We start from the raw sequence: 13914 nt of genomic DNA, 5'->3' as shown, positions 1-13914 counted from the left end.
AGCAGAGGCTACACCCCTGGACTACTGGCTCACAATTACAGTATGTGGATAATTAGTTTTGACAGTGACACATACATGGGAAGCACATATCCAACAATATGTAAGACTCGGTTGTGATGAGATTCTGCTGTGCCTCAATTCTTTTGGATTCAACTTTACTTGAGTCTTTTTTGTACAGAATGTGGCCTGCAATCCATATTTTAAACAGCCATACAGTATTGAGGCATGAATAGTTTGAAGAGTTATTACTTATATTTTATTCACTACAGATTACACAGATAATACCTAAAATATCAATACTAATTTGCCACCTTTTGGTCAATGCATTTTAGCTTTGAGTGTTCATCACTCACAGATGCATGTATGTAAGATAAAGAGGCAAAAGGTTTGTTTCTCCTTGCCTGCACTCAGCTTTGAAGAGTAATAATATGAAAACAAGCCCTCACAAGTCACATTGTTGGTCATCTGAGGGTTTAACAACCACTGTTCAGATAGTTTTAGTGTTTTAGTGGGTGGATTCACCATTTGTCATCAGCAAACTTTGCACTTGCTGACTCTTTTACTTTATTAGCCAGCTAACTTTGTGGGTGTGACATTAAACAAAAGAGCACCAAATGAAGTAAGACTCAACCAGTGTGAGTGTGAATCAATCAGTAAAACACAGCATCGCCACATTATTTCAACCAAACACTTAGAACTTCTCCAGACCTCTTGGCATGTGCCGCAAATGACTATGCAAGACTGGATTTCTTCTACAGTTTATAAATTAGTTCTGCAGAAATTGTGGTAGAAAACATATCCACAGAAGACTATGATTAAAGGCAGTGATTCTAAAAAAAAATTACAGAAGATAATAACAAAAGTTTATTCATTTCCTGCTACTTCAAACAGTATGATAAATGTCTCTCAAACTGATGAGGGTGGGGATAAACCTGAAACATATTATGTTACAATAACATTCCTTCACCACATATAATTGAGCAATTAATCGGACATGATATTTTCACCATTTCTGTCTCACTTAAAAAGGTTAATCCAAAAAAATGCACACAACAAGCACAGAAGATGCTCTGAGATACAATTCACTTGCAATACTGGATGACCATTTGATCCAAAAACTACAACTAAGTTTAAAAAGCCACACTGCTGCCGTTCCTACAGTGTTATCTGAGCCATTATAGGAATTTAATTCGCTCATTAAGTTAACAAAAAAATCACTTAAAAGGTCAACTTCTTTGTGATCTATCATTAGAAACAATGTTGATGCCATAGTCATAGTATAGTCATAGTGACAAAAACTCTACATACTCTGACAGAGGGAGGGTGATTTCTTAGTCCAAGTGTAATTGATTTGTGTGTTGTGACCTAAAAATATTTGGGAGACTAAGTTTCTTGATGCTATAGAAGAAGAATATACCAGAAAATATATTTTGATTAAATTTTTTGTCCATTATTATTATGCGGCTATTGTCTTTTTTTCTGCTTTAGTTCATTATTGTTTAGTGCTGTCTTAAGGGTGCAACATGTGAACTATCACCATTTCCTCAAAAGAATAAGCAGACGTTTTGCGGCAAAGACAAACATTTTTTCATCTTGCCAATTAGATGTGGAAATAGTGCCTGCTTTGGCAAAAGGTATGGGCATTTTGCATGTAGTTGTCATGATAGAATTTCTTATCAATTACCTGCAGACATATTGTGTATATTTTATTTCTGTATTTCTGTTGCAATATAAGTCAGCCTTCATTATTATATGTATTACGTTTTGTATCCACTGTCGGTAACAATGATGCAGCACAATGAGTGATATAAATCCAGAAAAACACCTGGTTGTCAGAATACTTGAGGCCTCAAGGGCTGACCGGGTGTCAGACTGGACAAGCTTTTAGTGTCTTGACTCCAGCTGTCATGAGACACAGAGGGCGCCACGTCTAGAGTGGTGGTATTTCACTTTTACTCTTCATCTATTCACATTTGAAATATGTAGAAAAATATTTGAATATTTCACGTAACATATGCAATCTATATTGCAGAAGCAACCCAACAATTTTTGAGTGATATACTGATCTCACAAGAACACTAAATTGTCAATTATCTCACTCCAGGAGCCGAAGTGTTGAAATCAATGGCTCTCCATGAATATAGAGATGCTAGAATGGGTCTATTGTCTCACTCTGCCATGAGCACCAGATTACTGAAATAAGAAAACTGTTGAATGAGTCTCACAAAGACACATTCGATCCAGGATCATGGATATGATTTAGTTCATAGCATCATTTTCCAGAAAATATATTAGCCAAGTATGAACTCACAGGCCTCTAAAGAATCATGCAATAATGAAGGAGTATAATAGCTGAACATAAAAAAGAATGGAAATCCGCCCTGTGGAATGGTCTGAGTGTCAGTAAATAAATTGGTAATAAGAAATACTCATATCCTTCTCTAGCTGTCGTAATATGTCCTTCTAACTGAATGGGAACTTTTCAGCATTATTAAGTCCATGTTTGTTAGATAATTCAACCAATGCTGCCAACGCCTCTCAAATCATTTTAACAATTAACCACCCAATAAAAACCCAAACTTTCATTCTGTAGAGAGATTGACATTATGATGGATGTACTGTGATAAAGAAGCATTTCCAAGCCACTGAAAATGTGCCACTACCACTGATCTCAGACAAGATGTTTACTTTGTGTGTGTTGTAATGGATTAGGTAACAGGAAATATGTGCACTGTAATGTTTGTGTTATCTATATTCTTTATTTTTTTGTATATTTATTCAACCACTCAGGGTTGCTATATCATACCTGAATATTGAATGAGTAGTTAAAAGAAAATACAAGTCAGAGTGGGATAAGACAGCAGAGAAAGCAACTTAAAGTAAACTAAAATGAGAAGGATTTCATTATAATACAGTCTCATGTTTACTGTCAGCTCTGATAGATTTGCATATATAAACATTCATATATGAAACTATTATTATTATGTGTTTGCTTTACATAAATTACATAAAGTTACATATTTATGTTAGAGCTTATCTTTGCTTCTATTTTTCATGTCAGGAAATTTTGTATCTTCTTCTATCTTCTGTTACTGTCGTTATTATTGTTGTTCTTAATATTGCAAGAAGTTTTCCACAATAATATTTCACTGTTACAAATCAGCTGCCAACAACAAAAATACAGCTGTAATTCTTTAAAGACAAAAACACTGAGAAGAAGAAATACGATGACAAACATAGTGTCAGTAAATGTTATAATCACTGCAGGTGCATTGAACACTCACCATGTTTGCAGTCATATGACAAACAGTTCAACAGATTTTGGCGAAATGGATGATGCGGTCTGTTGCAGAGAATTTCACTGTAATTTCCAACACTCAACAAACATCAGCACCTGCTATCGCCCAACCAAAACAGAGCAGGATTTGCTGTGCAGATCCATGTGTGCTTCTAGCCAGTAGTTCCTCTATAGAGAGAGCATTTAATGTGATCTGTGTCTGTGGAGAGGATGATGTCACGCCTTGCAGATGCCCTTTCAGAGCACAAGTCAAAGAGACCAAATTTGTGTGTGTGTTTGTGTGTGTATGTGTGTTTGTGTGTGTGTATGTGTGTATGTGGTCTGTCATAAGCTACTTTTGGGGACAAATTTCAAACTTAGGACCAGTTAATTGGGGACAGCTTGGGGACAAAAGCCATGTCCCCAGTTGGGAAAAAGCAGCATTTTTGGGTCAGTGGTTAAAGTTAGGATTAGGTTAAGGTTAGAGTAAGGGTTAGGGTTAGGCAAGTAGCAGTGTTGGTTAGGGTTGGGGTGAGTCACCAGGAAATTAATGTAAGTCTATGTAATGTCCCCAAAAGTGGCCATGGTCTAATATGTGTATGTGTGTGTGTGTGTGTGTGTGTGTGTGTGTGTGTGTGTGTGCGCGTGTGTGTGTTGATTTTGATTGTTGCTTGAAGAGTTATGGGGTAATAATTGGCTTTGTATAATCCACGTTTTTCTTTCACTGAGCTACTACTATTACACACACACACACACACACACACACACTCAAACACACACACGTGCACACAAAAGACAAAAATACTGACCTGATTTTTCTCATATTTCTTCCCTTAAGTCTAGATTTTGCTTAATATCAGCTAATTTATGAACACTTTGGTTTCACACTTTTCAATCCTATTTCTTTCAGAGAATATAGCGCACAAGGGATCTGTAGATTTTTAGTAACACAGGCTGCCAAGTCAAATAATAGAGGCTTTAAACATCCTGGTCATAATGATTTTCAGGAAAACGCTTTCACCGACACAAACTCAATGGACTCAGAGACTGAAACAAGTCTAAACAATGGAATATATGACAACAAAACTGCAAATGAAGATGGACATTTACCTACAAAGATGGACCCTAGTTATGGTGTACTTGAATGTCTAAATACTAGGATATCAACAAATGTGTCTGGAAAAGGGAAGAATAAAGCTCTGTCAAGGACTGTTTAATAGTGCTCTATGTTACTGACCTTAATATTTAAATAAAGTTTGAGAAATTGGCTTGTTTTCACAGATTATCAAGCAAAACATGCTAAGATATCTGCGTAGTATTTTTAATTGCCATAATCTTGTTTTGATGGATGTGTTTTTTGTTTGTATCAGAATGTCTAAAAACTCAGTAAAAATAAATAAATGAACTACTGGTCAAAAATTGTTTTTCAGTACAATTCATGACAGTGGGGTCAATAGATAAATGTGTCAGTTGAGGCCCGGGTGTGTTTCTACACTGAAAAATCTAAAAGTTGATGTGGCCCAGCTTTCAGGCAATTGATGTTGTCTGGTCAAATTGTTTCCAATCTTCAGAATATCCATGTACACAGCAGCCACAGTGAATTTCAAAAACTGTCTAAAAAACTAAAACAACATAAAATCACTGTGTTTTGTGTTTTAGTCATTCCTTAGTTATTTAGCAGTTGTCTACTTTTTTACTTTGTCTTTGTTGTATAGAATCTGGCAACTGGTGAAGGTATTGTACATAAAATGTATCATTTAATCATACAAAGGCATCTGCTTTCTCTGTATTCCCATCCCAGCCTTGACTAGTCTCTAACATAGAACATGCACACTGACATCATTCAATTCTTGCCATGATCACATGAAGGATTTTCCAAGGAAACCGGGGGGGTGCAAAATTAGAGCGGGACTGAGAGGGACAGGAAAAGAGCCAGAGTTGAAAACAGGGATGTCAGGACACAAAGGGAGGAAGGCGATGTGCTCACTGTCACAGTCACTGATACTGGTGACGAGACAGAGACATGCACAGCACCTGTTTTATGTATGCATGAGGCAGTTTCTACAGCAGATGTTAGCATGTCTGACCCTATGTTTGGACTAGTGAAGACGTCCCTCCGGATAAAAATTACGAGGGTTACTCCAAAAGTTGTGAAGTGAACAGCAACTCATCTGAGTTGCTAGAATGGGTTTCACGTGTGGAATCACATGGATTTCCACACATGTAGCGTTGCAGTATTTTCTTGAACAGTTAAATGTTGACTTTAAGTTTTTCTCTTTGACCTTGAGAGCACATATATTCTAAGGAAGGAGACAATGAGGTTCATCTACAAGTTGTTACAGTGCAGTAAGTTAAAGTTTGGAAGTGCTGTATCTGACTTGAAAAAGAAAACTATAATGTTTCCACAATACAGTAAAGTCATCCAACAATTGCATTTCAGCACAGAAATAAACCAGGGCTATTAATGTATACATGAGTATGTTGTTGATCAATCAAATTAGACATTTATTTCTTTACATAAAACAGAATTATTTACAGCTATCAGTTTGGCCTGTTTCACCATGTCATTAAAATGTGATTTACACTCAAGAAACAATAGCATCATTGCTTCCACATTTTCCTCCATTCTCTTTTTATTTTAACCCCTTCACCCCTTTTCAAAGCACTGTTGTAGGTCCTGTTATTATCCAACATTCACCCCATGTAGAGTTGAAAGGGGGCTGTTAAATGGAAACGAGAGAGAAAAGCAACAGAGGTCCCCACACACATTAACAATAAAGTCAGAGTTTCTTAAACCAAGAAATGTGTGTGCTATTCATTTATATCAGTCTCGCAAATAACAAACTATCATGAAATTGATTATTGTGTTTTTCATGTCTAATAAAAAAACAAAAGGCTCTGATGCTTAATAATGTTGTAAAGTGCTGCTTGAAAGTTTGTGAACCCTTTAAAGTTTTCTGTATTTCTGCATAAATATGACCTAAAATGTGATAAGATATTTACACAAGTCCTAAAACTAGATAAAGTGAACCCAATAAAAACAAATGAGACAAAAAAATTATCTTTTTTATTTGTTTATTGAGGAAAATGATCCAATTTTACATATTTGTGTGAGGCAAATTTATGTGAACCCTTGCTGTCAGTAACTAGTGTGACCCCCTTTTGCAGCAATAACTTCAACTAAACATTTCCAGTAACCGTTTCTCAGCCCTGCACATCAGCCATTCCAAAACATCATCTCTCTTCTGCTTTAACCATTCTGTGGTAGAACGACTTGTGTGTTTAGGCTCATTGTCTTACTGCATGACCCACTTTCTGTTGAGATCCAGTTCAGATACCTTGACGTTTTCCTATAGAATGTGCTGGTACAACTCAGATCTCATAGCTCCTTCAGTGATTGCAAGCTGTCCTGGTCCAGACACAGCAAAGCAGCCCAAACCATGATACTACCACCACCTTGTTTCACAGATGGGTTAAGGTTCTTATGCTGGAATGCAGTGTTTGCTCATTGCCAAACATAATGCTTCTCATTCAAGCCAAAAAGTTCGATTTTTGTCTCATCCATCTGCTGATTCACCATTCACCTTCTGGCTTATCCTCGTGGTCTTGAGCAAACTGTGGATGGCAGAAATGTTCTTTTTGGAGCAAAATGGCTTTTTTCCTTGCAACTCTGCCACACACACCATTGATGTTCAATGTTCTCCTGATGGTGAACTCATGAACATCGACTGTAGCCACTGCATGAGAGGCCTTTAGTTTTGTAGACATTACCCTGAGGTCCCTTATGGCCTCCCGTAGTATTACACGCCTGCTCTTGGTGTGATTTTTGTTGTTCAACCACCCGTGGGAGGGTAACAATGGTGTTGAATGTTTTCAATTTGTACACAATCTGCCTGACTGTTGGAGTCCAAACTCTTAAGAAATGGTTTTGTAACCCTTTCCAGCTTGGTGAGCAGCAACAACTCTTCTTCTAAGGTCCTCAGAAATATCCTTTGTTTAAGCCATGACACACTTCCACACACCTGTGTTGTGAAGCTCAGACTTTGATAGTGAAGGCCCAGATTTCTTTTCTTTAAATAAGGCAGAGCTTCCCAGACTCACACTTGATTGTCATCCCATTGACTGAAACGCCCGACTCTAATTTCCCCTTCAAATTAATTGATAATCCTAGAGGTTCACATACTTTTGCCACACACAAATATGTAACATTGGATCAATAAATAAATAAGCTATTGTAAGGTTTTTGTCTCATTTGTTTAACTGATGTCTCTTTATCTGGTTTCAGGACTTGAATGGAAATCTGATCACGTTTTAGGTCATATTTATGCAGCAATAGAGCAAATTCTAAAGGGTTCACAAACTTTCAAGCAACACTGTGTATGTTTCCATCTTTAATACATAGACCACTGTACTTATATTTTACTGGTGGTCAATTCAAGTGGTTTTAGGAGACTTGTAACTCTAAATAAAAATGTAGATTTTCTTTTACCCAAAATATACCCAGAGGAGGTGGTAGTAGTTTTTTCAGCCCTGAGTAGTTCTTGCAGTGTTCCTTGCGGCCTGTATATGTCACATTGAATTAAATCTGATCTGAATTGAAACTACATCTGGGCTAAATCAAAATGTACTGAATCAGCTTTCTCTAAATACAAATGTAACTTAAGATCACTAAACTATATTACATTTGACTTTCTTCCATTTCTTCTGTTTCACAAAAGTTCTATTTGCAAATTTCCTTTTTTGGCATCACAAGACTGTACACACATGCCATTACACATACAACCCCCATCCATACCTACACACACACACACACACACACACACACACACACACACACACACACACACACACACAATTCTTGTCTCCTCTGTTTCCTCTTTCCTTTAATGTTTGAATGATCAATGTGGTTCAAGGCCCTATTGAATCACCTCACTGCCTTCTTACAGGAACTACTTGGAACATTTTCAAAGATTTGCTTCCCTCATCAGTATGCACAGAACTCTCAAGCAGTGTTAACACCGAATGATAAGTGAAATATAATTTAGCTTGTAGTTGGATTTACCAAGACATCTTCACTCATCTTAACCAAATCAAAACCATGTGAGCTTATGCTTTATCAAAGACAACGTTCCCTTCCAGCCTCTGATTGTTTCAAGGCATCTGTTTTAGGACTGTTTAGGAAAGGGAAATGGTTTTAATACGGTCTATTTTCTGAAATTATAGGATTTTCCACGGTCATTTTTTAGGTTTGTCTTCTTGATGGAACTGATTTTAGTTTAGAGGATGACATAGTTCATATGGATCGATATGAATACAAAGAATAACAGGCAGGACATAATCGATCTCCAAGTTTTCCATAAAAACTGGACATGATACATATTGTACATGTGTTCTTGATATTTTGATTAACTTTGCTATCACTCACACAGGGCATCTAAAAGAAAACATAGTATTGTCTTTTCTAACACAGCTAAATCAGTTTCTCCAAGATTTCATCTCTTCAACAAGCCCATTAGTTTCTTGACATAATTCAATTTTCCTGTATAGATAATGAACTCAGTTTTGCCCTCTGATCCAATGGAAATTTGGCCTCATAGCCTTAAAATGTCAACTGTGACATTCTGGCCTCCAGCATATCTAGTGTGGGCTTTTGTTTTACAAGTTTGGGATTTGGACAAGCGGGGTCTAATGGAATGTGGGCATGTGAGGCCAAGGTGTCTGTGAAATGAACGCACAGTTACAAATAGAAAGACCAAAATCTTGCAGGGAAGGAAGTTAATGTTAGAAGTTTGCTACAGCATCCGGTTCAGCATGTGAGTTACTGCAGCGACAAAGATTTTTGTGCAGGACATATGCAACCAAAAGGATGACAAACAAAAGCATTTCCTTTTAAATAAACATTTATTATTCTTCACTTTATTCAAAATCGGAATGGGGACAAATATGGTATGCTACACATTTTTTTTTCAAATGTTTCATTACATCTGAATTGATTTCAGCCAAAAACACAAAAAATTTTGGTAAAGAATATGATTACGATCAGTGTGTTGCTCCACACTTTATTATTACAGTGGATGGAAGTTTGCAGAATCACATCAGCCAGAAGATCAAACTGTAATCCATTATTTAAGGGTGACTAAAATCTTAATCTGTCCAAATATATTTGACAATTGGTTTTACAGAAAAAGGGTTCTATTACTTTAATTAGAACATATCAAATGTAGTTAAATTAAATGACTTGATTGTCATTAAGCAGCATAAATAATAATGAGGCACAAATGAGATACCTTAAGATGTATGCTTTTTTCTAAATTCAGTGCTTTAGAGAACTTAAGATATATTTCTAAACAAATTTGACCTCAGTCAGTGTTGTTTGGTTTTGGTCTTTCCTCTACTTCTGCAGCATAGGAACCTGAAAACTGCCAAAGTAGAGAGCAGCAGTACAGTCGCAGCAGTCAGCAACAGCAGCAATACATCTAAACAGTAATATGAGTACCAGGGCATCTTATAAGCCTCTGTACGCAAGTGAGGAGCCCCTTTGTGGCGCATCACATATTCTACCCAGAAGATGGCCTGATCCATGGGTGCCATTGGCTGATCTCTGTGCAAATGTGATAGTCTCTGCATATTCTGTCTGTAGCTGTCTTGATGGAGCACTTCCTTCAAACCTTGCTCAAAACTGTGGCCATTAATGTCAGCTAGCTCAATGATCTTTCCAGCTCCTCTCTCCCGCAAACGTAGAAGGTTGTCATATTGGTCGAAGAACAAGGGTATGCCGAGCACAGGGACACCGTGGTAAATGGCCTCCTGGACTCCATTAGTTCCTCCATGAGCCACAAAGACTTTGGTCTGTGGGTGGCCCAGAAGGTCCTTCTGTGGCATCCAGTCCACCATCAGGGTGTTGTTGCCCAGAGTCGAGGGACGTTCCCCTATGTGTCTCCATATCACCTAATCAGAAAACAAACAGTCATTATGACTTCACTGTGTATCTGTACACCAGAAGATTTTTTTCTTCATTTACCAAACACCTGTTATAATTTACAGCTGATACTCAAAAAAACTTTACATGAAAAATTAAATTAAACAACTTAATAAACTAAAACACAATACAAATGCAGAGCGGTGCGGGACTAATTACACATTAAATGCAGTTTTAAAAGGTAAGTTTTGAGCATATAGCAAGATTGTAGCAGTATTAAATATTGATTTAAACTGTCCTTTTATTAGGTAACAGTCTATTTTCAATTCTTCTGTGAATCAATCAATCGATCGATCAATTGATTTTCCACACCCACTCATAATAGACTCCTTGGTCAGGTTTACAGCCTATCACCAGTCTATAGATCCCTTTTTAAATTGGACTTATTTCTTGGAGGACTGATTTGTTCATTTGTAGTCTTATATAAATTTCTCTATTTCTGAATGAAAATGGCTTTTTAGTGTCTCCGGGTTACACAGTTTAAACCTTTTCAACATTTCATGTCGTTGCCCAAGTAAATCAATAAGCATCTATTACCTTCTGAGGCATCTTGGCGAAGACACTGGCAATTTCATCCGCAACCTCGCTGGGCAAAGCATTAACCAAAGTTCCCAAAGTCATGATGATTACTCCATGCTCCCCAGCACTCTGAACAAACTCCTCCAGGTCTGCTGGCAGAGGTTGTGGCGGTTTGCACTGGAACCCTCCTATGTAGATGACATTTGGCATTGTGGGCCGAGGGAAATCAAACACAAAATCTGACCTGAAAAGCCAGATGTCTGCCTCCTGAAGAAGTGAGATGATGTCACATCCGCCCTCAATATATTTATCACAAATGGCATCATAGCTTGGCCCTACCAAGATTTTCTGCTGGAACATAATGATACTGTGGAAAAGCATGTTCTTGACCCTCTGAAGGAAATTCATTTTGTCCGTTAAGCCCGATCCTGGCGCTGGAATATAAGAGAGTGGGGAGGGGGCTATGGCAAAGTGGCCCTCTCCACTGGTGATCCAGCGAACATTAAGGACAGTGGGCAGTTTGAGATACTTGGCTAGTACAACCCCTGGTGCTATCGCTGGGTCAGTGAGAACTAGATCATATTTGGAATTCATTAAGCTTTTGACAAAATTTTTATCCTCAAATATTTGAACGAGGGTATCAGTCCATATTGAATGGGCCTGAGAGATCATGGAAAGGAATTCTTTGGTGAGTTTGAAGAAAGTAAGCGCTGAAGCCCCCTCTCTCTGTGCCTGAAAAAAAAAAACATAGAAAACATTGTGATTATCTTGATATTTGAACGAGTGAATGAACCACATGGGGCCCAACCCATAATAACATACCTTCATATGCGCCTGTAGGTACGCATCAAAAAAGTTCTCTAAATCTTCTTTCATTTCAAGTGTAATGGATGTGTAGACAGGAGATTTCTCTGCAATGTACCAGCTAGTGGAGGCCCTCATCACAGTAATGCTGTGGCCCCTGGCATGAAGTTCCTCTAGCAGGATCTTCATGTTGATCCAGTGGCTGCCATCTACAGGGAACACCAGAATGTTTCCTCCATTGCAAGGTGGTGCGAAGGAAATCAGATATACACTGAAGACTACAAATATTCCACACACACGATGCAATAGCATGGTTCCTAAAATGCCAGAGAGAGAAATGATAACATTTTGAATAAGAGACATCCTCAGCTTCAACATATCATCTAGAAGAAATGTGGTTAACAAGTTTTTCTAACCAAACGTGCATCTACAGGTTATTTTACATTTGTACATACACACTGATGACAAAATATCATTAATATCATTCAGCACATATGATACCAACATGATAAAATATTCCTGATATTCACTTACCCATGCTCAGGAGTAGCAGCAGTTATCCAACTTGTCCTCAGACTGACAGTCTCTCTATGTATTCCTTACATATTTGAGTTCAAACTCCAGTGTCAGAGATGATCGTCCTTTCGAAGGTAAATGAGTTACATGTGGCACGTGTCCCATGCATCTATGGTGCTGCCATAAATGTTCTGCAAATGACAACCAAAGCAATCACATTATTATTTCTTCTTTGTCATGTCATCATAGTTTTATTACTTCATTTAGTAATACTGTTAAACTATACTGTTTATAGTTTTGTGAATGTGTTTCTCTCTGCCTCTTGTCACGTAAGAACAATGCTTGCGTCATATCAACCTGTGACCTCTTTCATAAGGTTATTAGAGTGCTTTATGTAATGATAAGACACATGATTTCTACACATATCTCGAAAGTGTAAATGAAAACCTGGAGGAAGTATGGGTAGGTTTTCCCCAGTATATCATGCTTTTAGGATGTCTTGCATTTATTTTCTCCAGGTTTTTGTCTACTATGACTCCCTGTGTGCCAAATATATTTGCCAGTGGAATGTAGGTTGCAGGTCTCAGAACCAACTGAACTCTGTTGATCCGAGGCGTGTCCTCACACATCAATCTAGCTGCGGCTTTATTTTAACCACAAAAGACCATGAAGGGAATAATGATTTTATTTATTTAATTGTAAAGATATGGCTTAAACCCCAGAACTGTCTCAAATGGTTTAAGTTGAATTAAAGATGGTGCACATATTATTCAGGACAATGCACCCATGATTTTTGTTTCCCTTTTAGGGTTTTTTAAAGTGGAAAAAAGTTAAACTCTTGAGGAGACATACAGGAGATCACCAGTAAAAACACAATGAGGAACCAATGAGTAACAAAGGGTGTGGGAACAATTCATCTCTCTGTTTCCAGGCCTGTGCCTCCACCTGTAAGTTCATGTTTGTATATGTGGGCTATGAACGCTATTAAAATGCTTCTGCACAGCAGTAATCTGGCTGAATGGATCCAGTGTAAGCAGAGGACTGCAGCTTCTGCAGTTGTGCTTGTGATATGCTGTTTTCATTCATGTAGACAAAGAAGTCTCTATTTACAGTCTGAGAAATATAACAACTCTTAAGAAATATAATGCACTTAAGCAACAAGGAAGCAAAAGGACAATTATCAATCAAATATGAGTAAAAATCATTATGATTAAAGTATATTCACTAGTTGATACATCATGGGAATGTTTAATTTTAGATGTGGATGAATAATCACAGATTTTGAGTGAAAAAGGATGATCAGTAAGTTGATTGATTGATTAAAGTGGCAAACATTTGTTTCTTACCTGGCTGTCCATAGCTTCCTCTTTGGAAATGTTTACAAAATGTTTCTCTCTAAAGGGATTTGATGATAATGGAATTAAGCATGAATAAACTCAAATCTTCACTTATTGGGGAAAATCACCTGCTGGTCCTGAGTGGCAGAACACTGTCCTTCTCTGGTGTCTAACAAGGAAAAATGAGGAAGCACTTCAACACCACATTTGCATAATTAGTAGTGCAGATCATGCTTCTGTTCAGGTAATAATGGGCGTCTCACTGTGCAGATATATTTTAAAGATAACCTATATAGCTTGTGAGTCTCAGTTTTCATAATACCATTCCTTTCTCTCCTGAGTCCACTCTGGCTTCTCTGGTTTCACTGGTTTCCCCCACACACTCTCAGGAGAAAAACAATCATTCTATTTTTCCCCACAAACCTGGAAAAAAATGGACACATTGTGCAGTCGCTGCTGGGTCCTATTGCCTGCCTCTTTCT

At 37.6% G+C, this 13914-nt stretch overlaps 1 protein-coding gene across 1 annotated transcript; it reads right to left on the bottom strand.

Moving 5' to 3' along the window:
* Window positions 1-9640: 9640 nt before the first annotated feature.
* Window positions 9641-12117, bottom strand: ugt5d1 (UDP glucuronosyltransferase 5 family, polypeptide D1). Its single transcript, XM_042431782.1, has 4 exons — window positions 12114-12117; window positions 11598-11896; window positions 10794-11501; window positions 9641-10225 (listed from the first exon to the last, which is right to left on the bottom strand). Exons 1-4 carry the CDS (start codon window positions 12115-12117, stop codon window positions 9641-9643), a joined length of 1596 nt encoding a protein of 531 aa, XP_042287716.1.
* Between the last annotated feature and the right edge of the window lie 1797 nt (window positions 12118-13914).

Source organism: Thunnus maccoyii, chromosome 13 (genome assembly GCF_910596095.1).
Source record: "Thunnus maccoyii chromosome 13, fThuMac1.1, whole genome shotgun sequence".
Taxonomy (NCBI): domain Eukaryota; kingdom Metazoa; phylum Chordata; class Actinopteri; order Scombriformes; family Scombridae; genus Thunnus; species Thunnus maccoyii.
This window is presented reverse-complemented; position numbering and strand designations above follow the sequence as displayed.

What these genes read in the sequence shown, in the direction of transcription:
- ugt5d1 (XM_042431782.1), bottom strand. An exon ending in ACCTACAGGCGCATATGAAG is followed by an intron (nt 11,502 to 11,597) that starts GTATGTTATTAT and finishes TTTCAGGCACAG; the next exon opens with AGAGAGGGGGCTTCAGCGCT. An exon ending in TCGCCAAGATGCCTCAGAAG is followed by an intron (nt 10,226 to 10,793) that starts GTAATAGATGCT and finishes TTTTCTGATTAG; the next exon opens with GTGATATGGAGACACATAGG.